General features: G+C 35.0%; 2 protein-coding genes across 5 annotated transcripts; both read right to left on the bottom strand.

Annotated features, from left to right (window-relative positions):
• Positions 1 to 13,415: 13,415 nt before the first annotated feature.
• On the bottom strand, positions 13,416 to 16,432 carry LOC147393739 (uncharacterized). Of its 4 annotated transcripts, none has more exons than XM_086454960.1 (6): positions 16,290 to 16,432; positions 14,919 to 15,020; positions 14,630 to 14,839; positions 14,293 to 14,544; positions 14,002 to 14,057; positions 13,416 to 13,918 (listed from the first exon to the last, which is right to left on the bottom strand). In XM_086454960.1, the coding sequence occupies exons 3-6, from the start codon at positions 14,802 to 14,804 to the stop codon at positions 13,751 to 13,753; spliced, it is 651 nt and encodes a 216-aa protein (XP_086311086.1). In that variant the 5' UTR covers positions 14,805 to 14,839; positions 14,919 to 15,020; positions 16,290 to 16,432; the 3' UTR covers positions 13,416 to 13,750. The 4 variants fall into 4 exon arrangements, with proteins under 4 accessions (XP_086311086.1, XP_086311087.1, XP_086311085.1 ...); XM_086454961.1 differs by having other exon boundaries at positions 14,919 to 15,011; positions 16,290 to 16,408; XM_086454959.1 differs by having other exon boundaries at positions 13,420 to 13,918; positions 14,630 to 14,788.
• Positions 16,433 to 20,244: 3,812 nt separating this feature from the next.
• SCL8 (SCARECROW-like 8) lies at positions 20,245 to 22,637 on the bottom strand. The gene has a single exon (XM_086455866.1). The coding sequence runs from the start codon at positions 22,367 to 22,369 to the stop codon at positions 20,567 to 20,569; it is 1,803 nt and encodes a 600-aa protein (XP_086311992.1). The 5' UTR covers positions 22,370 to 22,637; the 3' UTR covers positions 20,245 to 20,566.
• Between the last annotated feature and the right edge of the window lie 1,358 nt (positions 22,638 to 23,995).

Below are 23,995 nucleotides of genomic sequence, written 5' to 3'. Positions count from 1 at the left end.
TGAGGCGTACAAATCTATAATTCTTGAACTTGTCACGTCAAGGAGTCAATTTAGTATGCCACTTGGCAAGTCATATTATCATGACTCATATTTGGAGTATATCAAGAGTCGTGATTTTCAAAGACCCCCTTTGACACATGCCCCTGATGTGGCATGGGTTGGAATCATAGATTTTTTCCTTGGGATACACAATTGCACATGCACATAAATATGGGTAGTTGTGTATCCCAAGAAACTGAATCTATAATTTAACACATTCCATGTCAAGGGCGTTACAAAATCATTAATCTTATATCAATCTAGTTTCAAAATTATACTTTGTAGTTTGAAACCTTCTTGAAAATGAAGGTAGGAAAAATATTTGATTTGGCTGGTTAATACATTTGATTTAATTATATAAAAAGTGTTTTTATAAATTTAATTTTAAATTAAAAATTTTAAAATAAAAATATCAAGAAAATAATTATCAAAGATGTTTATTAGTTTAGTTGGCAAAATCTATGGATGATGATATGAAAAACTTGGGTTCGATCTTTGAAATGTTATTGATCTCATTAAAAATATGTCTACTGATTAAAAAGTTATTTTGATCTTTCGCTAATAATTTGGTATTTATGAAAGGTTGGCTTTTTGAGTTACTTGTGAAGTGAAATCCACGTCGACCAACCAACAAAATAAAGTTATCTTAATTGTGAATTTTCACAATGTACTAATGAATAGTGTGTTTACTTCCACAAGAGCTAAAAAATAGTATTTAAGTAAGAATAATATAGAAGTGACCTCAAGATTGTACCTCATATCTCACCTTACTCATAACATTTCGATGAAAAGCATTTATAATTCTTACACACTTCCATGTCGTTAGTAAGATGAGATATGAGATACAATCTTTAGGTCACTTCAACACAACTCTTTATGTAAAGTTAGAATTGTAGGCGTGATAAAAGAATAATGCTGAAGTGACCTCAAGATTGGACCTCACATCGCACACCCAAACGTGAAAGTGTATGAGAACCATAGATGCTTTCCTTGAGATAGGAGTGAAAAGCATCCATGGTTGCTATCTACTTTCATGTCAAGATATGCTATATGAAATCCTTTAGCACGAGTTGTAATAAATTTAAGATATTTGATTTTAGCATTCCGGTAATTTTACATTTACTAAACAAACCAGTATTTTAAGAAAATACAAATACAAAAAAAATTATTTTCTTGAAAAGGTTTTTGTATAAGAACTCAAAGTAATAAGAAAAAGAGTTGTGCTGGAGTAACATCATGCGGACATAGGCTGATGTGAATGTGTGTTAGAATCATAGATACTTGCTTTTCACCGAGATACAAGTGAGATTTTGATGAAAGCATCTATGGTTCTGTGCACAGTAACATCTTACACGATGTCCCTCACAATGTTACTTCGGCATTATTTTAAGAAAAATAAAATCTTAAGTTGACCTGTAGGATTTAGGATCTTGTCATAGGATTTGGATCTAATTGTTGAGAAGATATTTTTGGTGGGACCACTGTACTATGAGATCAAATTCATTGAATCACGACAAATGTACGAAATAAAAGAAAAAAATGGCAAAATAACTTTGTCGCATAGCTTAATTAGTTGACACGTAACAATGCAAGATATTTAGATCTTGGGCTCAAGGCTTCAAATCCACCATTCCCTACCGATGGAGAGAATAATTTTGGCAGGGCATGTTTCGGTGCAAGGATAGGGGGAAGGAGTCTTATATTGATTTACCCATGAGATATTTACAAAAACATGCACGACTTTTGTTTTAATTATGTTTTTGTTATACTGTTTATTTTATTAATAAAAACATGCATGTGATACATTGTTCACTTTTACGCATCTACGAACTTACAAGTTTAAAAGTGAGAACTTACGAATTCGTAGATATTAAAAATGACGAACTTACGAGTTCGTAGACACGTAAAAATTGTAGTGTACTATGTCCATGTTTTGGGAATTAAAATGAACAGTATACGAAAATCAGAATTTTGACATATTCGGTACACGATGTGGAGATTCACCCTTTACCCATATTTAAAGGAGATATTATTGGCACACCAATCCCTATGTAAATCACGAAAGAATTGCACATAGTCAGCGTGGTGTTAGAAAAAGTTAGTACGGCAATATTAGCTCTCATATTTAATGGGTGAAAAGAAGGTTTATTTGGCATACAAAGGGGTTGGACTCATAATGCTCAACTCAAGTGGTATAACCCTCAACTTGAACTCAACTCAACCCGATCATTGAGCCTGAGCTCATTAACCCAAGTTCAACTTGATTTTGAATTTCTAAATTAGAGTTGAGTTCATGCTAGCCCGATTTAGGTAGTTTCGGATGGGTTGGGCAGGAAACGGGTTAGGCTTGTTGGACAAGACTAATTTTATTTTGATTGGTAAAGCAATTTTATATCTTAAACAAGAAATACAATTAATATAACTAAAATTTTTATATATTAAATAAAAAATATTTTAAAAATAAATAAAAGTATATAATTGATATAAAAATATTCATACATTAATATATAACCTTGGGTTCGGGTTGAGTGGGGTTGCGTGAACCCTCAATTCGATTTAAAGTGGGATATAAAAAGTGAGGTGCACTTGGTGAGAGAGACAATAGAGACCCCCTTTATTCGGCCCTTGTAGAACCACGATACGTCGATACCCATATGGCAGTCCTTAACAAGAAAAAAGTGTGGATAAAATTCAAAAACACATTATTATCATGAGCAAATTGGCAGTGATATCGGATACATGTAAGATATTTTTGAACTCATATTGGTGTGAGCGATAGGAAGTCCAAGGCCAACATGAAGTTTGTTATAGCTATTATAGTCAAGAGCGAATATGAAGAATGCTTAAATCATGTGTAACATGACTAGTAACACCACTATCCGGGTACCAATAGAAATCAGATACCGATCGAGAAGAAGGCATACATGTATGCCGTAGCTGGAAGGGTACTAGCAGGAGCCTTGGGTTAGTAGGATGGATCAAACCAATGCCAACAAGTGCTGGCAGTATGGTTTTTGCGGCCACAGATCGTTGGCAATTGCCAACTATTGAAGTAGAGTAGGAGCGATGAATAAAAAGATTATCACGAGAGTTAAAATATCGTCCTCTATTGTTATGGGTCGATTGGCTAGTGGGTTGCGAGGGAGCATTGCGATTAGCAATATTTTCCATTGGTGGTTGTTGAAGAAGAACGTGTTGGGCATCAAAACGCATCTCAAAAGCAAGAAGGTGGGCTTGAAACTCATCCATATATAAAGATGTCATCTATGGTGGTTGTGAGAGTAGTGATGATGGACTCATAAGCCGAGTCGAGACTAAGTGACAGAGATTAAGTGATGAATGTGTGTATTTTGTCTAGCCAACCCCTTCGTTTTAAAACTCGTTTTGACGTCTCGTCTCGACCATAAACGAGACTGAGTCATCTTGGACGAGTTTTTCAATACGTTTGAGTCGTCTAGCTCAACAATGAGACAAATGAGCCATTGTTTTAATCTCATCTGATGCATTTGACTTGTCTATCCATCTTGTTGGTGGACACCACCGAGACGTATTGGACACGTCATCTCCATCTCAGACGAGATTTAAAACCATGGCCCAACCCTGAATCTTTGAGATAAGGCCTCAATGAGGAAGAGTATCAATACACACTTCATCACAAGTGCATCCTAAGTGGTTAAGACACGTTTAAATGAGAACTTTGTGTGTCCCATGAGATATTGCCAATCAATTCCAAAATAAGTAAAACAATGGAGACTGTGACACGTAGTGATCGATACTTAAATCAGTGATCAAGTAATCATTACATAATGAACCTTGACTACAAGATTTATTTTATATATAACACTAATTAAGATAATTAGTTTAATATTTATCAATAATATATGCTTTCTTCAACCGGTCCAATATTGACTATAAAAGACCCTTTATCATAATATTTTTGTTTATAAGAATATATATTATTTTTCAACCCTTAAAAGTGCATTTGTGTCCCATTTACTCTTCACATCAGTCATGGAACCGATTAGCTTCACATCAATCATGGAACCTATTAGGGGTGCAAGTCTTTGCATTTTATCTCTTCTTTAGATGGTAGAACCCAAAGGTTAAAAAAAGAAAAAAAGCACTAGGGCTAGAAAAGTTGCCTTTGGTGGATATTCTTAGTTTGATCAATTGATTGCGTTGATTGGTGAGTTGGTGGGCCATGTTAAAGGTCTTGGGGTAGGACCCATTGAGAATGATGAATTATTATGCTTCGCTAGTTTTAGTAGTAAAAAGTAAGGATTATTTATTTTTTGATCGGTAAGTCTATTTTTATGAGTTCAGTAACTTAAAGCTAGTGAGATTTGATTTTAGATCTCTAAAATCATCACTCAAAGACTTTACCAACTAAACTAGCATATGCAAAATTAAGGATTTTAATGTCATTGTTGAAGATGTATCAATTTGTAAGTAACTTTTTAAGATTTTGTGGCATTTACAAAAATTTCATTGCACAATAATAAAATAAAACCCTAATTTTTATCAATTATTTTTATGAGTATTTTTAAAATACAATTATTTTTATGAGAATTTTTAAAGGTTACTAACATAGTATCATCTGATTTTTCCATTATTATACACATACTTATACAACTAAGGTGAGAGAAGATTGAATATTGTTACTTAAACGAAATTTTATATAAAATAAAATTTTAAATTTAAAAAGTATCCTTAGATAGATAAATACATTCGAAGTAATCTTTCCATCGTGACATAAAATAAAATGTGGAACGACAAAAACCCACTATTCTAACCCCAAAGGGTTGGTACACCTTAGAAGTAGAGGTCTTGAGGTCAAATCACTCCCTAAGAGCCACTCTCAGGAATTTATCCCAGAAATTACCTAGTATGTTTGAGGGGAGGAGATTGCACGTGCCCTAAGGATTAGTTGAGCATTCTAAGATGTCTGAATACCTCAATTTCCATTATAAAAAAAAATCTCCCCACGATTTTGAAGAGTCTACCCTTGCGGCATTATCATTATCATACTTTAATAAGCTACTTTTATGATAAAGGGAATCCAACAAAAGAAAAAAGAAAAATTCATAAACTCTTCAAATGAAGCATCTTGGCCCAAAATTAACATAATTTGACCACATTCCCTTCAACAAAGTGTGTATCTTAATCATTGAAAAAAACCCCAAAAGACTTAAATTTCCCAAAAAGAAAGAGTGACACAACCTTATGGATAGAGATATACATTAAATACTTTGGTGATTGAGCATCTAAGAAGACCGAATAATCTCTCATCAATTAAAAGCCTTCTTTGTATTCTAAGTCCAACTTTAAAGCGGGCAGGCACCTTCAAAATTTTTAAGGAACCCTCATCGTTAGACATGTGGCGTTTTTAATTTATTTCTCACCCCTACATTTGTGTGAAAACTTGGAATACCTCCAGAAATGCCACGTGTAATTCAATGGAGAGGGTTTCTTCAAAATTTTGGAGTGGGATACCCGTTTCAAAGTTTTTTCATCTTATTCTCATTACAAGAAAGAGAAAAGGATTCGATCCAATTTCCTTAATGATTGAGAGAACAACCCAATCTTGAAATATTTCAAACACATTCTTTTGACCAGCATAACATTATTAGGAGTGTCAATGGGTCGGTTATGGTTCGGTTCCTATGAATATTGGAACCATAACTTTATATTTTATCGGTTCCGGTTCTTATCGGTTTCGATTATGATTTTCAAATAAGTGGAACCGGAACCGGAATCATAAAATATCATGGGTATCCGTTAGTTCAGGTTCTCAAGAATTGAATGAGAAAAATTATTTCAAAATTATTATATATATAAAATTCTTTTAAAAAATAACATATTATTTGTAAAGTATCAACTTAATAATAATTTGTTCCACTAAAATGATGATTTAATGACTTATTTTCAAATATTAAAATTTATTATCTTTACAAGTAATAAATTTAAAAAGAAATGACTCATCTTAAGCTCAAATATTTAATTTTATGAAATTTGAAGAACTTTATATCATATATGTTAATTTTAAAATATAGGATTACCTTGAATCATATAATGTAAAAATAAATGACAAAATAAATCGGTTATGGATACCCGTGGGTAGCCATAGGATGGAACCTAATTGTTCCGGTTCCTATCGGTTAGGTTCCATATTAGACCCAACTTTAATCAGTTCCAAAAAAAAGGAAACCAAAACCAGGGTTTTTGGTTTTGATTCCGGGTAAATGGGTACGAATTGACACCCCTAAACATTATGAGTCTTGTTAGGACACACGTTAACTTGCAATAAATACACTTTGAAAATTGGATTTTATACCAAAAATGCCCTTAAAAAATTATTATTTTTAACCAAAATATCCTCAAATTCCAATTTTCAAAGTGTATTTATTGCAATTTAACGTGTGCCCTACATCTAGAGAGCCTCCGAGATTAGTTATCTTAATATTAAAAAAAAATGAAAAGCACTTTTCTTATTAGTTTAGTAAGATTTCAAATCTCTGCTAAGGGTCATTGGACCCACATGGATTACCACATTAGCAATCCAACACAACATCTTTCTAAATTTCATGAAAAAACTCATATAAAAGTTTTTATTTTATTTTATTTTTTAAAAATATTTTTTGAGCTTTGATCCAAGGTGTTGAAAATGGATGGCTAACGAATTCTCAAAACTTAAAATTTAAATTTAACGGTGACAAATAATATGTTTTTTTGAATTTTTTTTCTTCAAAATTCTTATAATTTCATTCTTTGCCTGCCTGTGACATCAGCTTATGCTTTTTGGATGCTAAGATGTCAACTCTCGACCGTTAGTATGATTTAAATAGGTTTAACAAATGTAAAGTAATATAAAATACTAAAAGTAAAATATGATTTGTTGAGTCTCTTGGAACAATCAACAAATTTTAGGCTAACTAAAATAGCATTTGTCACTTTTTGACAAAGGATGCTATTTACTTTAAAGAGAATTATTGGAGGTGCTCAAAGGGCATACTTTAAGCTATATTAATTACACCTTGGAAAATGAATTTCCTACCAAAAATGCCCTCAAAAGAATCAAATAATGGTTATTTAGAAGGTGTATTTAATGCAGTGTAACGCGTGCCCTTGGGGCACATGCTAACAATAGAACTGTGATGAATGCACACGATAAATCAAACGCAGTTGACATGGCAAGGGCACAAAACCATAGATCTTTTTTTCTTTGTGATACAAAAAGAAAAGATCTACGGTTCTTTGCCCTTGTCACATCAGCCGGGGTACAGATCGAGTATGATTTATTGTGCGCATTCATCATTAGTCTATTAATTATGATAAGGTGGTATGCGCAAACACACATGTTTCAAAAAGGCTTATCTATAATTTAAAACATCAATTAAAAAGGATGGTTTTGAAGATTATATAGTAAAAGAGATATTTTTATAATTTTGAAAACTAACCAACTTGATTTTAACTACGTGAGATTGAAATTTTCTAGATTTTTTACTAAAATGACCTTTTAATTATATTAAGTTTAAATGTGATGATGAGGGCATTTTTGGAATCAAAATTTTGATTTCGCACCATTTCTACTCTGCCTTTTTCTAATTATAATAGCAAAGTTTAGTTATAAAGAAGAACTACTAAAAGAAAACTTCTATGGGCACACCAACTTTACTTATTTTTCATGAATAATTTATCCAAACCATATTTTAGTTTTACATGTACGAGTGGAGACATTTTTTCTTAGCCATTTCAGACCTCTTTCCCTTTTCCACTATCTTTTTCTCTCTACCCATTTGTTTCTGTTACTCTCTTCCAAGCTCTCTCGCTCGGTGTCAATTGGGGCAATTGCCCACTAACGTGACCCGGTCCAACAAAAAAAAGTTGGGGCCCTGACATTGAGCCTGCAAAAGTAATGCTGAAACTCATATCTCGATGAAAAGCATCTATAATTATGACACATAATTACGTCAGAAATGTTCTCCCGTAAAATGATTAATCCATAAGCCTAGTCAAATGATAATGAAAATTTTGATTTCTGGTCAATTGATCTGAAAATGTGTGATAGAGAAGTTGTCCAGAGGAGCTATCTTTCTAGACCAAATTAAAACTAAAAAAGGGCTTTTGTTGCTCCATCGAAAATTCTCTGTTTCCACCAATTTTAATTATTGTATTAAAAAAAAAGTAGTGTAATTTAAGTGTGCATGAATGTTATATGATTATTGAGTAGACTAACTTACTTGGTGCATGTGATGTGTGCGAGTTGCACGTGCCCCAAGACTAATCCTTGGACAAGACCATGGTCCATGGACTAGGCAAATCTCAGCTACAGACCCAATCCGTTGTCTACAAGGATACCCGGTTATAAAAAAAAAAAATTATAAGTTTCATAGTTGTTAATCTTTAGTTTATGAAGAAAATCAAAAAAGGAAATCTTGAATAATTTTACTTTCAATAGTAAGTCTTTGTTTTAAAACTCGGTCAAGTCGAGTTAAAATTTGGGCAAAAATAAATAAATAAATGGAGAATGTTATAAGAATAATGATTTTCTATCGCTCCCTCTGACATACGCCCCCATCACAGAATCGTAGATCATTTGCCTCAGGATACATAAAACCATAAATCTTGTGTATCCTGAGGTAGATGATCTACAGTTCTGTGATGGGAGCGTTGGATGTTATAATTGTCACTAAAAATTAAAAAAATTCAGATGAGAACTAACCTTGAGTGGCACCAAATTTCCAAATCCCCAATAGGTTATAACTGAACTCTTATGGTTTTCTCCTGTTTAGTGCACTTTGTCATCATTAACCTTATAAATTAACATAATTAATAAGGGTTTTATCCCCACTTTACTACTTGGGGTGTGGTAGGTGTCTCCCTTCATGTCAAGCTAAAGCTAAAAGTGTAGTAATTTACTTTCTTGTCTCTCTTTATTGTGTGTTTCTTAATGTTGAGCACCAACTAATGTTCCATTTTAATATATTTATTTTTATCTAAATCATTGCTTCTCTCTCTCTCTCATTCATGAACCAAAGAATATGGAGAGAGCATTAACAAAGTAGTCAATCTTTGAAATTCTTCTTCCCACACCCGTGTGGAGAATCTACAAAAGCATTGCATTCCTCTTGGTGACATAGGTATTAATTTCTCTCAATTATACCATTTACTTAGGACTAATGATAAATTGACTTGTTAAAACACATGCGATTTGTATGTGGTTGACATGGTAAGTGAACAAAACTATAGATCTTTTTCCTTGTGTATCCCGAAGAAAAGGATCCATGGTTTTGTGTACTTGCCACATCAACCACATAAAGATCAAGTACGTTTTTCGAGTTAGATTATCACATAAAGACCAATTATACCATTTACTAAAGACTAATGATAAAATGACTCGTTAAAACATACGTAGTCTGTATGCGGTTGATGTGGCAAGAGCATAGAACTGTAAATATTTTTTTCCTTGTGTATCCCAAAGAAAAAGATCTATGATTCTATGCACTTGACACATCAACCATGTGAAGATTGTAGACACGGGATTTCGTCATTACGACGGCCACATCTACTATGATTTGGAGTCGTCACCATTCATATTATAAGTGGGTGTAAATGGTCACCCGATGTGCATTTTTTGAAAAAAGTGACATTTTTGACGTTTTAGCAACTCTCGATGGATAGGAACTAATCGAACATTTAGATTCGAGGTAAGCGGCTCGGTTGGAGAAAAGGGAAGGTGTTAGGCACCCTTTTCTCCCCACTAAAGAGTGGTAACCTCAACTAACTCGATCATTTTTTATTTAAAAAAAAGTGTGAAAGATAATGTGCCACGTGGGTGCATTTGTGCCCTAGATAGGGGTTCATTTTCGGCTTGATCATAGGGTCATTCCATTGATGGAAATGACCCTTATAGACCTTTAGCCTTGGGGTCCATTCATCCTAAAAAATAACATGAAAGGGAGAGGGGTGATAGAAGAGGGAGGAGGAGAGGGTGTAGAAGAGAAAAGGGGGGGGGTTGCTTTGAACCCACCTTGTATCTTCTTTCTTCTTCTTCTTTGAGTCTTCTTGAGTCCTTAGTATTTTGAGCAAATACAACTTTTGTATGGTTGAAGGAATAGAGAAGAGATGATGAGAGAGATGAGTGTAGTAGGTGATTTTTTTTTTGTGTGAGACTTGAGGATGATTAGTGGGAGAGAAGTGGTAATCTTGGTGAGAATTGGTGATGATTGTTAGTAGAGAGAGTGTTGGGGAGAAACTTTGTAGTGAAAGTTGGGGGCCATTTTTGGGAAGAGGAGGAGGGTATTTATAGATGTTGAGGAGTTATTTTAGGGATATAATGAGGTGAAGTGAAGAAAAAGGGTAAAATGGTTATGAGTTTGAGAGAGAAGTGAGTGTAATTTAGAGGAGATTGGAGGGTATTTAGGGAAGGGGGGTTAAATGGGTGAGTTTTGACCCAAATGGTTTGGATCCTACCCAACCCATTTGGGTGGAGTGTTTGGTGAGGTGAGTTTAAGATGGTGGTTGAGATTAAATGGTATTTGGTTTAAGAGAATGGAGGATTTAAAGAGGTGGTTGATGATATTTTGGGAGGGTGAGGGAGATGATGTCATGTGTCATCTTTTGATGATAAAAGAGTGATTGGTTGATGTGGGTTGTGGTTTATGGGTTAGGGTTGTGGGTTGGATAATGAATTGGATATGGTTAATGATTTGTGGGCTTTGTAGTGTTGGGCTTGGGTTTTAGAAATGATTTTGGGTTTTAGGGTTTGGTTGAGGGTTATTTTGGAATGGGTTTTGAGGGTATAGGTTGGTTTTAGATTTTAGGTGATGTGGGATTGATTTTAGGCTAAGGGTAAGATGAAAAATCGATTTAGGAAAGTGTTGAGGGCTCATGGGCCTTAGGTGGGCCTATGATTTTTTGCAGATTCGGAGGAGGAGCGGTGGTAGTAGAGGAGGGGTAGACATCCCAAGTCTCACATTTTTAATTTTTTAATTTTTTTAGATTTTTGCAATCATTAGTTTGATCAAAAATGCCACGTGTTGGCGAATCGGGCTTTTTAGGCCCGTTGGTGAAATTTATCGAAAATTTGGCGTTTTTTATTTTGGAAGTGGAGCGGTGAATATTGGGAAGACGTAAGGTAGGCCGAGTCCTTTTGGTAGGTCTCCTAAACCATTGAGAGGTCTTAGGGGCCTCGGGTTGGTAAAAATGTCACTTTTCAATGACTTGGGCCTTTAAGGCCCGTTGGCCCATTTATTTAGAAAATCGATATTTTTGGGCCCTTTCGAGAAGTGGCCCGTTCAAATTGAGGTGTCTACAAAGACCAAGTAAATTTTTTCTAGTCAGATTATCAAGTGCAGCAAATAGAGACTTCTTAGATAATTGGGGTATCTCACTGAAGCTTAATACCCCTTCCGTCATAGTTTGCAAATGGATGGCTCTCGAGACTAGTCACTGGAAGTTGAATTCTGATAGCTTTTTTAGAGGGGATGTTGGTGGACAATGGGCTGTTATCCATAATGCTAAAGGGGAGGTGGTGAGTGCTATTGCAAGATGTTCTATAGGGAAATCAATCCTCTGACACGAATTCAAAGCAATCTTGGAGGGTATTCGATTAGCTAAGTTATTGGACCCACAGCTATTCATAATGGAAGCCGACTCGCTACTAACTAGTTAAATCCTTAATAAAGAATTTCATTGCCCATGGAGAGTCAAACTCTTAGCTAACAAAATCTAGGCCCTCTGCTCTATCTATGGTAACATTCACTTTAAATTCACCTATAGAGAAGCAAATACGCTTGACAAACTTGCTTCATTGTTAACTACTCAAGACACTAGAATCATGTTTGCTTTTGATCTTTTGTATGAAATGAATTTCATTGTAAGGGAGGATGCCTCTAGGACCCCCTATGTGAGATTATAATTATTTTTTCTCTTTTCTATATATTTTGGTCAGGGGATTTGTCTAAACCACTGATTATTCTAAAAAAAATATAATAATAATAAATAAATATTTGAGGTAGGTGCAATAAATTACGCTTAATCTAAAGCACCTATGTTATCTTGATATATGAGTTAGAATTGGTAGCAAAGATACTGTACTTGATACAATATAATATATATAAAAAAGGATCAAACCAATTTAAACGTCCTCGACATTCACATATTAGGCACCTATAAACTGAAAAGATAGGAAAAGGCAACTCAATCTACAATTAAGAAGTTATCTGATCCAAAGATATATCTCACGTGTCGATGATAAATTTGGGGGTTCAACTCAAAACCAATTGGCAATGAGTGGAGACGCTCAGGAGCTTATAAGGAGAGAGATAATGCAATGAGTTTCAATGTGGGACTAAACTCAACACGCCCCGCACATGTGGGCCAGACTGGGTTAAAGCATGTGGAGATATGAGCTTGGTGACATGGAGGAGAGAAAGGCCCACTCTGAGACCATGACAAGGTTGGGGTCTAAATCAAAACCAATTGGCAATATAAGTGGAGCCTAGGAGCTTATAAGAAGAGAGACAAGGTAATGAGTATCCAACATGGGATTAAACTCAACATGTCTCCACACAAACTAGGCCAGAGCATGTGGAGATATGAACTGGGTGATGTGGATGAGAGAAAGGCCCACTTTGATACTAATGTAAGTTTGGGGTCCATTTCAAAACCAATTGGCAATGAGTGAATAGGCCTAGGAGCTTAGGAGAGAGACAAGGCAATGAGCGTCCGATGTTGGAATAAACTCAACAAGGAGCATTTCGAGTTCACGATATGATTTTCACTAAAGACATGACGTGACCTATAAATCTTAGATAAAAGCACATGTTATGAACAGTGGGTTTATAAAATGTTCTCCAAATCTTTAACAAATTAAAATTTTCCAATCCAATAGATAGGATAGTTTATCAATCAAGACAAGTTCTGGTCTGTAGGTCTACCAAAGAGTGAGAATAATGTCATGAGACCTAAAAAGAAGTTGCAGATTTGGTAACACTCATAACACACCAAATCTATACGTACAGAATATAGGTCGATTTCATAAGGATTGGTGTGTTATAAGTAAACGTTGGTATGCCAATAGAATCTCTTTATTTACAGATAAAAAAACAATTTGATACTTAAAAAAGGAGTGTGGGCTTAAGCCCTTAGATGGCAGAGTATTAAGAGGACACAGAATCATCATGAAATATTTTCATTGACCTCACACCCTCAAAATATGCCAAGTAGAACCAATTTTGGGCCCAAACCCATGAGAGTTTTAAATCTAGGTCTTGGTGGGCCTAAAAAATCTAAGAACAAAAATGAGTTTATTTGTTAATTTCATGTTTGTTGGACTCCAGCTTTTCTTTTTTCCTTATTACCATTAGACCACATTTTTACTAAATAAGCCCAGCAACATATTTTATCCTAAAAAATCAACTTTTTGGTCAGGATCTAAGACTTTAAATTTATTCAAATTCACAGCCGACGTCAAAAATCGATAATGGCTAAAAATCATAATCCGCTAGCCTGAAGTACCGACTTCATACAAGGTTAGTTCAACTAATGCTGGAATAGGACGATTCTTGGGACAAACATTGGTAGAAAATCGTTATTTTTCACCCCTAAAATACGTAATTACACCACAACAAAGCCAATAAAGAAAATGGAGTACATTTCAGTAATCAAAATATATCAGAATGCAGTGTCGTTGGAGAGGTTTCAACAATTATGGTGTCCCAAGTAATGCCACATTTAGAGATGGATAACGATTTGGGGATGGAGAAGTAATTGTGTGTTCAGAGGTCCAATGTTGAGGTGGAGATCGATCTTCATTTAGCAACAACTCTGGTACCTCTTCGTATTCCAAGTACCTTGGTGGACTACCAAAATAATCCTGAAAAGAAAAAAAGAGGCTACAATTGATTCAAGTGGTTTCTAGAAACATTAGAAAGAAAACAAAACTAAAGTGATCAAGACCTCTGGCGGCTTTGACACTGGAATTACAACTGGAGTCGCCAATTGCGTCGAAAAATCTGAACAGAAAAAACACAATATTAGTCATCGAAGACAAAAAGAATGTAAGAGATTCTATTGCCACACCAAAGAACTAAGATAAATCTTGGGTGGCATTAGCAAGAGTTGGTTTGGCAATAGAAACAATAAAAATCATCAGATTACAAGAAATACAAAGATGAGAGATGATACATTACCAGCATCGATTCCTAGTGTCTTCAACAAGAAATACAAAGATGAGAGATGATACATTACCAGCATCGATTCCTAGTGTCTTCAAAAGTAGCTGCATGTCCAATCCCCTTGTTTGTGAATCTATGCATTCTTGATGGTTGTGTAGGAATTGTTCTTCTTTGAAATCATGCAACTTCGTGGAATGATCCTTCTTTGATGCCCGATGAGGGGATTTCGTCGAGTTTGTAATATTTGTGAGTGCTCTCCTACCACCCAACCCTACCGCTTTCTTCTGAATTTTAGAAACGTCGATCTTTTGCCCATTGGAAACCCCTATTATAGACATTGTTGGGTTGGGTTATCGACACGTTTAATCTTTCATTTCCTACCAATTCAGATTAATATAAAGTGAGACTACCTTCATTGTGGGCATTCAACTTTTTCAGGTGATTCTTCTTTAATTCTGCCTTAGGAGGAGAAGGATTCCTAGAGTTTGTAATGTTGGTTAGGGGTTTCGAACCAAGCACTTTAGCCTTCTTGGCTTTAGAGGCATTGCTGTCTCCCCCAAAAGAAGCGCCTAATTGATACATCATTTAAGACGTTAGACATGTAAATATTTCATCCCCCACTGACAAAAAATAGAAACGAAACTATGAAGTGAACAGAGTTACTGATTGTTCTTTATTTAAGAGAAGTTTGAAGATTACCTCTATAGTGAACAATCAAATTCTCATCTTGAATTAGATGACGAGCATGGGTTGCCATTAATGCTTTTTGTCGATGAACTTCTGTATTATGTTCTGCGTGATCTTATCAAAATAAGGATATCAAACTAAGTATAAGAAGTATGGTTGATCTTAAGTGAGAGATTTATGGTGTTCTGTGTTGCAAGATATCATCAACACAAGGATATCAAACTAAGTATAAGAAGTATAGTTGGTCTTAAGTAAGGTCATATAACTATGCCTTTATCCCATACATCTCTAGATAAATTATGCTAAAATGCATTTTAGCACATTAAATAACCCTAACATCCTTGAAAGGCAAGAAAATAACCCTTAAAAACCAAAAATTCTATTTTCGAATACTTCAACTAGATATATTTTTCCTTTCCTATAGTTTCAAAAATAACCACGAAAACCATTAAAAAAAAAAAGATGAGAAAATCTCGACGAGTCTCTACAACTCTAAAGGGCTACAAAAGTTTAACTTTCCACACCACTAATAAGTGCTTCTATGCATATTGGTTAGATTAGTTCCATTTGCTATTAAAACCAACACCATGTATTGGGTTCTAAAAGAAGAGTACTAGAATGAAAAATGTCCAAGTGGGCGTACATGGAAGGGGTTATTTGGAGGGCCAAGTGTAGAGAAATCTATCCAAGAACAATAAAAAAAGAGAAATAATCAAGATGCAATGACACATAGAAAACACAAAGATTTTACGTGCTTCCCCCAAGATTGAGGTACATCCACGGATCACACCGATTCCACTACTCAGTTACAAATTACATCCTTTCACCAAAAAGAGAAATATGAACTCCTAGAGAAACCTAGGGTTTTACACGATATTACTGAAATTACGAAAATGCCCTTGAAATTGAGCAAAAATTACTACTTGCTTACCAGGGCTCCACAAAACCATAACACCAACAAGAAATAGACATAACTTTCCAAAACACTAAAACCTAGGTGTCTTTTTGTGTATTAGTTGGGCTCATATCAATCATGGGTCTTCTTGCTTGGATGATAAAAATGCAAAGATAATCTTTTTCTCAATGTATTTGAATATTCAATCCATACCAAACACAACCCATTATCCATTACACTTGAAAACCTATTTCATTTCTTTAATTAACGAATTTTCCATCTTTTTGATTCAAAAATAATAAAATCTTCTAAAGTGAAGAAAATCCTTTGATGGATTTTCATTCTAGGTCCTAAAAATCTAATATTTCTGCTTCTAAATCATTTTGTTCTTCAAAATTTACCAAAATACACAATTTCTATTCCACAAAAATCAAATAGAAGTAAAATTATAAGAACAGATAGTTTAGGTTTGAAGAATAAGAACTCACATCAGTTTAATCGATCTTTCTGCAATTTCTCTCTTCGTATTTTTGCTTCGAGTTTCAGAGTTAATCGATTCGAGTTACTCGCCTTTTGGCCCTTTGAGGCATCTTTTATAACGGCTAGGGCTCCAAGCCCCCAACGGTCAGAATTTGTTTATAAAAATGTTCCTCTTTTGTGAAATAATTACAGAAATGGCATACGCTTTGAACAAAACGGGTGGAGCAAAATGAGCCAGCTACTTCGCGCACTACCATAAAATTCTACTACCTATGGGCCTTCTACATTATTACCTTTAAATCTTTAATTATGATAATTAAAGAGAGCTACTATTGCCACACCAACTCTTTCTAACTCCACCCCAAGTGTGTGCATTTCTTTGGTGATTAGCAAAGGAATTGGTGTGGCAATAGCAGTTCCCAAATTAAATGTTTATCAATGGGCTTGGCCCATGCAAGAAAAAACTCAAATCTTCGAATTGCCAGTCAAACTGATTTTGTGTGTAAATGCCCAGCTAGAGCTGGGCCACAACTCATGTGCAATAGGGACCAAAATAGCGGTATGTTTCCTAAATCATTCTTAAGTCTTTGTATCAGAATTAAGGAAAATAATTCAACTACACGATACTCATCGGCTTTGATGATGACTACGACGACGACAATGATAGTTTAACTAAACTTTATAAGCAGATGAAGTTTGCTGCCTTTTTAATCTCTTTCTTATTTGTATCCAAAATAATGACAAGGACGAAAATAATGAAAAAAAATAAATGAACCAACGTGACCTAATATCTTGAGATAAACCTAATAAATACACAAAAAGCACCTTGGCTATAAATGCTATGTCGGTTTGTAAATTAAACACGACCACACTATATAACACATGTCATTAGCAATTCAAATTGTGGCGACTTTCACTTTAGTACTCTTCTTTCGGGGGGGGGGCAAATAGACGTTTTCTTAGGATTCTATAGAGTCTTGAACTTTGGTACCCTTCTCAACTCTTAGGTAGTCCGAGAAGGGTATCAGAGTGAAAGTCTCTTGACCCAGATCTTCTATGAGAGGTCAATAAAAATGATATAAAGACCTTTGTGTTCAACTTCTTGCTAAAAATTCTTAAATTTTCTAAATAAACCAGACTTCAATTGTTTCAACTTTAGGATAAATAGTGGTTAGACTCATAGCTCAGTTGGTTTGACACATTGCAAATCAACTTTGAGGTTGTGGGTTCAAGTCTAGATTACCCATCCGAAAAATAAAATTAAAAATAAACTTTAGGATAAATAATTTGATTTTCTAAAAGCCATTTACTTTTATCCTTCATTTATGGAAAATGCTGAAGTAAGATTGAAACTGATATCGTTTGGGACATTGCTGATGTAGATGTGTCTATAGAACCATAGATGTTTTTCATCGAGATACAATTGAGAAGCATCTATGTTTATGTGCATACCAATGTCCCAATCGATGTCAATTTCAATGTTACTCTAGCACGACTCTTCATTTATTTGGGAAAGTAACTAAGGATAAAAAAACTCAATTAATTTTCTTCACATTGATTTGGGGGATGAGACGTGAAAAGAACAAGTCATCATCTAATCACCCAAATAACCAAGGTTGAAGAAGAATTTTAGGTAGAGGTTGAATATGAGGGCATTTCGGTCAATACCTTTATTCTCTCACAAAAGTGGTTGTGTGACTAAGAAGGGTACTTTTGTAAATTAAGAATGCCATTCAATACACGTGGGTAGATGTGATTAGTGGATCCCAGATTTCTGTGAGCTGCAATGTGAGCAAAAAAAAAAAAAAAAATTCTCTTTTAAAGTTTTGTTAAATAAGATTTCCTTTTTTTTGAGTTGGAAACTTGCAATCATATAGGGAATCTAGATTTTGCTTTAGTTTGTATTTTATTGTATTTTTAGAATCCAACTCTGCTGACACAGGTCACTTTGCAATATTCTAAATGAGCTTTATGTGCACAATTGTGATCGATTTACAATTTAAGGATTTAAAACTTTCTCTATGTTCTTTTGATGTTATTGTTGGGAAAGATTTTTATTCTCCATATTTACCTTAAATTTAAAGATTTTAAACTCTCAATTTGTTCTTTTTATGTTATTGTTGGGAAAATATTTTTATAAACTAAAATGGGATTCATCTCCTAATTCTTGCATAAGAGGAATTCCAATTGTCGACGAAATAATTTTTTTTTTCAAAGTAGACCTAATATGTGATATTTCGAGATGTGGGCATTAAACATGTGAGAACCATGAGAAGACTTGAAATTCAAACACTAAATCTTGAAATTGGGTATCCTACGTAAGTCAAAGTTGAAGGATGTGTTTCTCATGTCAAGCTTGATAAGCATGTAAAAAATCATGATCGAGTTGTGAGAGTAGCTATAAGGAGATCGGATCAGTAGAAGAAAAAAAAAACTTTAGAAATAATTGAATAAATATATATTTTCTTTTGAGTCGTGATAAAATGACGCATTGTCTATGTGTACTTGATGTGGAAAGTGCAAAGAATTACATATTTTTTACTTCGGGACACTCAAGGAAAAAAGATCTACAATTGTGTGCACTTGCATGTCAACCGTGTACAAATCGTATATGTGTCAAGAAACACATCTTGACGTGAAAGTGTGCAGGAGTCATAAATGCTTTTTGACTGGTATCTCGATGAAAAGTATGTATGGTTCCTAGACACTTTCACGTTAGGATGTATGATATGAGGTACAATCTTGAGGTCACTTCAACATTAGTCATTGTTCAATTGTCTCAAAATTTTGGCACAAGTGTTTGATGACGGGGGTTATTAAGTTATTATTACAATGTATCAAGATTATACTTTGTGCTTTTTTGCCCATTTTTTTCATTTGGGTATTTATTATTATATGCCTTTTTAGGAAAAAAAAATTTGTAAAATTTCTAATAGACCCCATTTGATACTTTTTTTTGTCTGAAAAAAATTATATTAACTTATATAAAAGAAAATACAATAACTACACATTGAGAAGACGAAGAAGTTAAGTTTTCTAAATCTAATTCATTTTTTAACCTTCTACAGTCATACATGTAAGACTTTTGAACCTATTGGAAAAATGGTTTTTACCTAATTAAGTCACAAACTAATTGTTCACCCATAATCACATTGTAGACAACATCACCATTCAACAATGCAACTTTATACGTAAAATACAATATAACTACGATTTCTTTTAAAAAGATCTTACTAAATTTAATGAGAGATTTACCCGACAAACCTAACTGTTGCATTTTATACTTTATGAAATTTATTACCCATCAAAATTTACTTTACCAAGTTTGTTATCCCATAAACCTTGTAATTAATGAGGGTCCACATCATATTATTGAAATTGATGTAGTTAATTTGTTATTTAACATACCTTGGAGTGAATCTTAACCACATTAATTTTTGACATCCAAAAACATGATCTGATGTTGTAGGGTTATAAACGACAAAATTCTAATAACTCTTTAACAAAAAGGAAAAAAATTTAAATTTAAAAGTTCACCATCCACTTTTAAAATCTTGGATCAAGCTAAAAAATTATGATTCTTTTTCTATTTTGGATGAGCTTTTCCATGAATCCTGAAAGATGAGTGTTAGATTGCCAATTTTATAATCCACGTAGGCCCAACGACCACTAAACTTAATAAAGTAAGAGAATTTTTGTAATAAAATTGAAATAAATAGATCTGCCCAGTAAATCTCTCAAATATTATATCTATCTGTATTTTTTTTTATTTTTTTTTACTATCTTGATTAAAGGGTAGTTGCAAGATCAATACAAATAAAATTTAACAAATAGTATCAATCAACAAGTAGAAGACAGAAGTATCAAAGCTGGAAGAAAATCTGTACCGCATGACAGCTAATTTTTATAGAATGCCTACTAATGAAGAAGCAAACCAAACAGACACGCATTAACTTTTGTAACTAAATTTCAAGATCAGTTCTTAAATAATATAACTTATAAGCGAAACAACATTATCTTCCTAACCAATCACCCCAAACCACGTGTGTGATGTAAACAAAGGCAACAAGTACCAAACCACATCACATCATCAAATTCATCCTTCCGTTAAAAGTAAACACGGCGTTTATTTCGCACGTTAGTTTGTGACTTGTCTTGTCCCTTCTCTGTAAATAAAAAAGTAAAAAAAAAAAAAAACAACAACAAAACTACAATAAATAAAGATAGAAGGACCCCAAAAAAAATTAAAAACAGAATTATTATTATTATTATTTTTGGTAATTTTTCAACGCCAAGCAGATGCGACGGTGAGCACACGACCCATCCACCCAAAGCATATCCCTCCACCTTCTTCTTTAATCGTCAAACCCGAGTTGATTCGGGAGGACGAACTGAGTCTAACTCGAATTGGCTCAGCAATGTTTTGACCCAAAGGTCTTGGAACGAACCCAGCCATCCCCATCCGGGCCCGCCACTTACCGAACACTTCGCACCGCTCCAACCGGTCCCTGCCTTCGCAGGCCACCGAATTTGTCGCCTTTCGACCCAAACATTCTTCGATTCGAATCCTCTCTGCTCCATCTCCAGGCATCGTTAAATCTAACGAGTCGAACAAAGCGAGGTAATACGATGTAGACTCAGTGAGTCTGGTTACGAAAGGCGCCGTGTTACAGTTCATCTCTTGCTCCACCAACGTCACGACTAGCGGATCTAAACCCTTGACTCGCCTCAGTAACTCGTCTCTTGGGTTCTCTGTGGAAACGCTTTCGTCTGGCATTTTGAAGAGTTTGAAAGCGAAATTCACCACAAGAGCTTCGTTTGGTTCGCAAAAGAGAGAATCCCGATCGAGATCACAGATGTTTTTCGAAACAACGTTGAATTTTAACTCAACACCGAATTGTTCAGCGCGTTTCTTGAGTCGATCACCAACAACTCGTAACTCGTCTTCGTTTCCATCAGATGGAGAAGTTACAGTCGTGATTTTGAGATTAATGAAGGTGGGTTTGCCCGAATTTCTATCGTAGAGAGCTTGAATCAGAGTGTCGTATTGGCTCCCTTTCCCAATATTGAAATCGACAACATGAACATTGTTGGGTTGATCTTTGGTTGCTTCGAGGATTGCGAGATTGGCTGCCATGAAACCAAGCTTGAAGCATGGAGAAACCTCGTAGAACTTCTGAGTTGTGACGATGTGGTCTTTGTTGCAGAGTTCCATCACAGGTGGAGGATTCTCTAATGGGTTTATACGAGATCGAAGAGCAGAGACCATGTGAGCCGTAAATCTCTGCTCGGGATCTCCAAATTTGTTAGATTTCTGGTTTAATCGATCAAGAGTTGCTTTTGCAACATCTATCTTTCCTTCTGAGATGGCTGTAGCTGCATCTATTAGGGACTGTTTGGAAGAACAAATTAAAGATGAAGTTGTTGTCGAAGAAGACGAAGACGGTGAAGCTGAAGAAGAAGCGGAAGGTGAAAAGGGTTTCTGAATCTGATTCTGATTCTGAATCAGATTCTGCATAGTTTCGCTCCACTCGCTACCAGTTATAACCGAAGCAACATCACCTTCTTCGTCATCGTTATCATCTAAAAGCTGTTTCTCCAACTCTTGAAGCTGATTCCTCATTTTCTTCTCCGAATCAGGTTGGAATTGCACACCCATCGCTCGATTTTGAACAAATTGAGACACAGACATATTCGACAAATTAGGGTTAGAAAAGTTGTTGATTTGGTTGTTAGGGTTCATCGATTGTGAGCGTAGCTGTTGAACAAGAGGGTGTCCGTGTCCGTATCCGTATCCGTGTCCAAGAACAGGAGCGTACCTTGTTGAGGCTTCTGTGGAGGAGAAATCAAAAGGGGTGAGAGGAGAGATTGGAGACGTATGTTGGTAGTAATTCCTCTGTTTCACAGATCGAAAAAGAGCCGCTTTTTGTTGGTTTTCTAGCTCTGCAAATGACCTTTTCGCCATCAAATCTGTTCTTCGAGGAGGAACGATTGAAGAAAAGATGTGATCTTGTCCAACCTGTGATCCTCCTCCACCAATTCCAGTGGGGTTGAAGAAATCTCCACCGCCTTTAAAACCAGACGCCATTAGAGGACAGAAAGAAACAAGAATCGCTCTCGAATCTAAAACCAGAAGGAAAGAAAAATTGATTGAATCTAAGAAAAACCCATCAACTTGAGAACTCTTTAAACTCTCTGAACCGATTCTCTTTATTATTAATGATATATGGAGGGAAAGAGAAGCGTAGAGAGATGCATCGGTATCCGTTTCCAACTAGCCTAACCTCTCTGTACACCAGATGTTAGATAACTATTCCACTCCGTATTTCCTACTTGCGCCACTTGGCACATAAAAATTAATTGTAGCCAAGTATTCCTTATCATAGATCCTCTCTTTTTATCATAAAGTTAAGTGTGGTGGAAGAGTTGTATAGGTAATCGACTGTATGAAGTGCAGGATTGCCACTCATGATCTTTATTTAACAGTTTCGTTGTTCTCTATTAACCGTCTGCTCCCGGTCGATTCGCTATTAGAACCTACATCTGTCGGTTGCCATTGCGTCTTCTTTCAGAATTTCAAAACTAGAAAGCTTTCTACGTTGGAGAAGTCCCCACCACTAAAATATATAGAGAGTAAAAGGACTCCTCCGACACTTTTTAATCAAAATTTAAAATGAGCAAGTTTTTGTTGTTGCCCACAAAATGAATCCTTGATGTTAGCATCTCCAAAAATTGCCAGTTGGCACTTTCTTTAGGCCCACAGAACATCGGACCATCAAAAATCAAATTAGGACTTTAAAATGCCACGTGGTAGTGTTTATCCATCAACTCAGAGTTTCTGATTTTAAATTAGGTATATTATATTAGGCCCCCCAAATTCTTGTATCACAGAAAACTCATGCGTCCCGTCGGACGGAAGTTAGATCTGCCGATTTTTTTTTTTTGACAAAAATGCCCTTTTTCAACAAACAAACAGATTCCATACGAAATTATTTTTATACGTCTATTAACAGGAAACGTTACATCCGTTATGATAACTGTTATTCAGATTTATGGTCTACAGCTCATGTACTCCACGTGCCTTGAGAAGAATTTGTAACGCAAGTTAACGGAGTCAATTGTAATTAACAAAGTGAGTAAGGTTAATATGGTCATTCTAACAAAACGTGTAGGTGACACATAACTCAAAAGTGGTGTAAAATATAAAAAACGAGGATTATATATATAAACTCGGTTGCGTGAAAGAATAATATGGGGGGGCGGAGGAGAAATTGGTTAGCAACCGAACAATCCAACCACCGACGCCTAAAACTATCTTTGTGGCCCAACTTACACGTGTCAATTTGATAGCTGATGTTCTATTTTTCACGTCAAATCCACCATCTACCTTTTCCTTACCCTCCACCCCCACAAAAAAGGGAATTTGAGATACCTCCAAGATTTACAAACTTGTAGCACACCCTTTCACTGTTGATTTTTTGCAAGAAACTAGAAGAAAATGACTCAAAGATACTCATCTTTAAGTTTTTTGTAAAAAATAAAAGATAAAAAAATTTATTTTTTATTTCTAGAGCTGTTTCGTCGTCTTCTAGTTGTTACTTGTTCTCGGTAGATTTGATTAGTTATTCAATTTTATTGGTAAGGACGGACTGGCTATTCTCCCCAAGTCCTAATTTTGAATCTCTTTATGTCATTACATTACGTAGTTATATTT

Source organism: Akebia trifoliata, chromosome 10 (genome assembly GCF_017979445.1).
Source record: "Akebia trifoliata isolate Shusen 1 chromosome 10, ASM1797944v1, whole genome shotgun sequence".
Classification (NCBI taxonomy): Eukaryota; Viridiplantae; Streptophyta; class Magnoliopsida; order Ranunculales; family Lardizabalaceae; genus Akebia; species Akebia trifoliata.
This window is presented reverse-complemented; position numbering and strand designations above follow the sequence as displayed.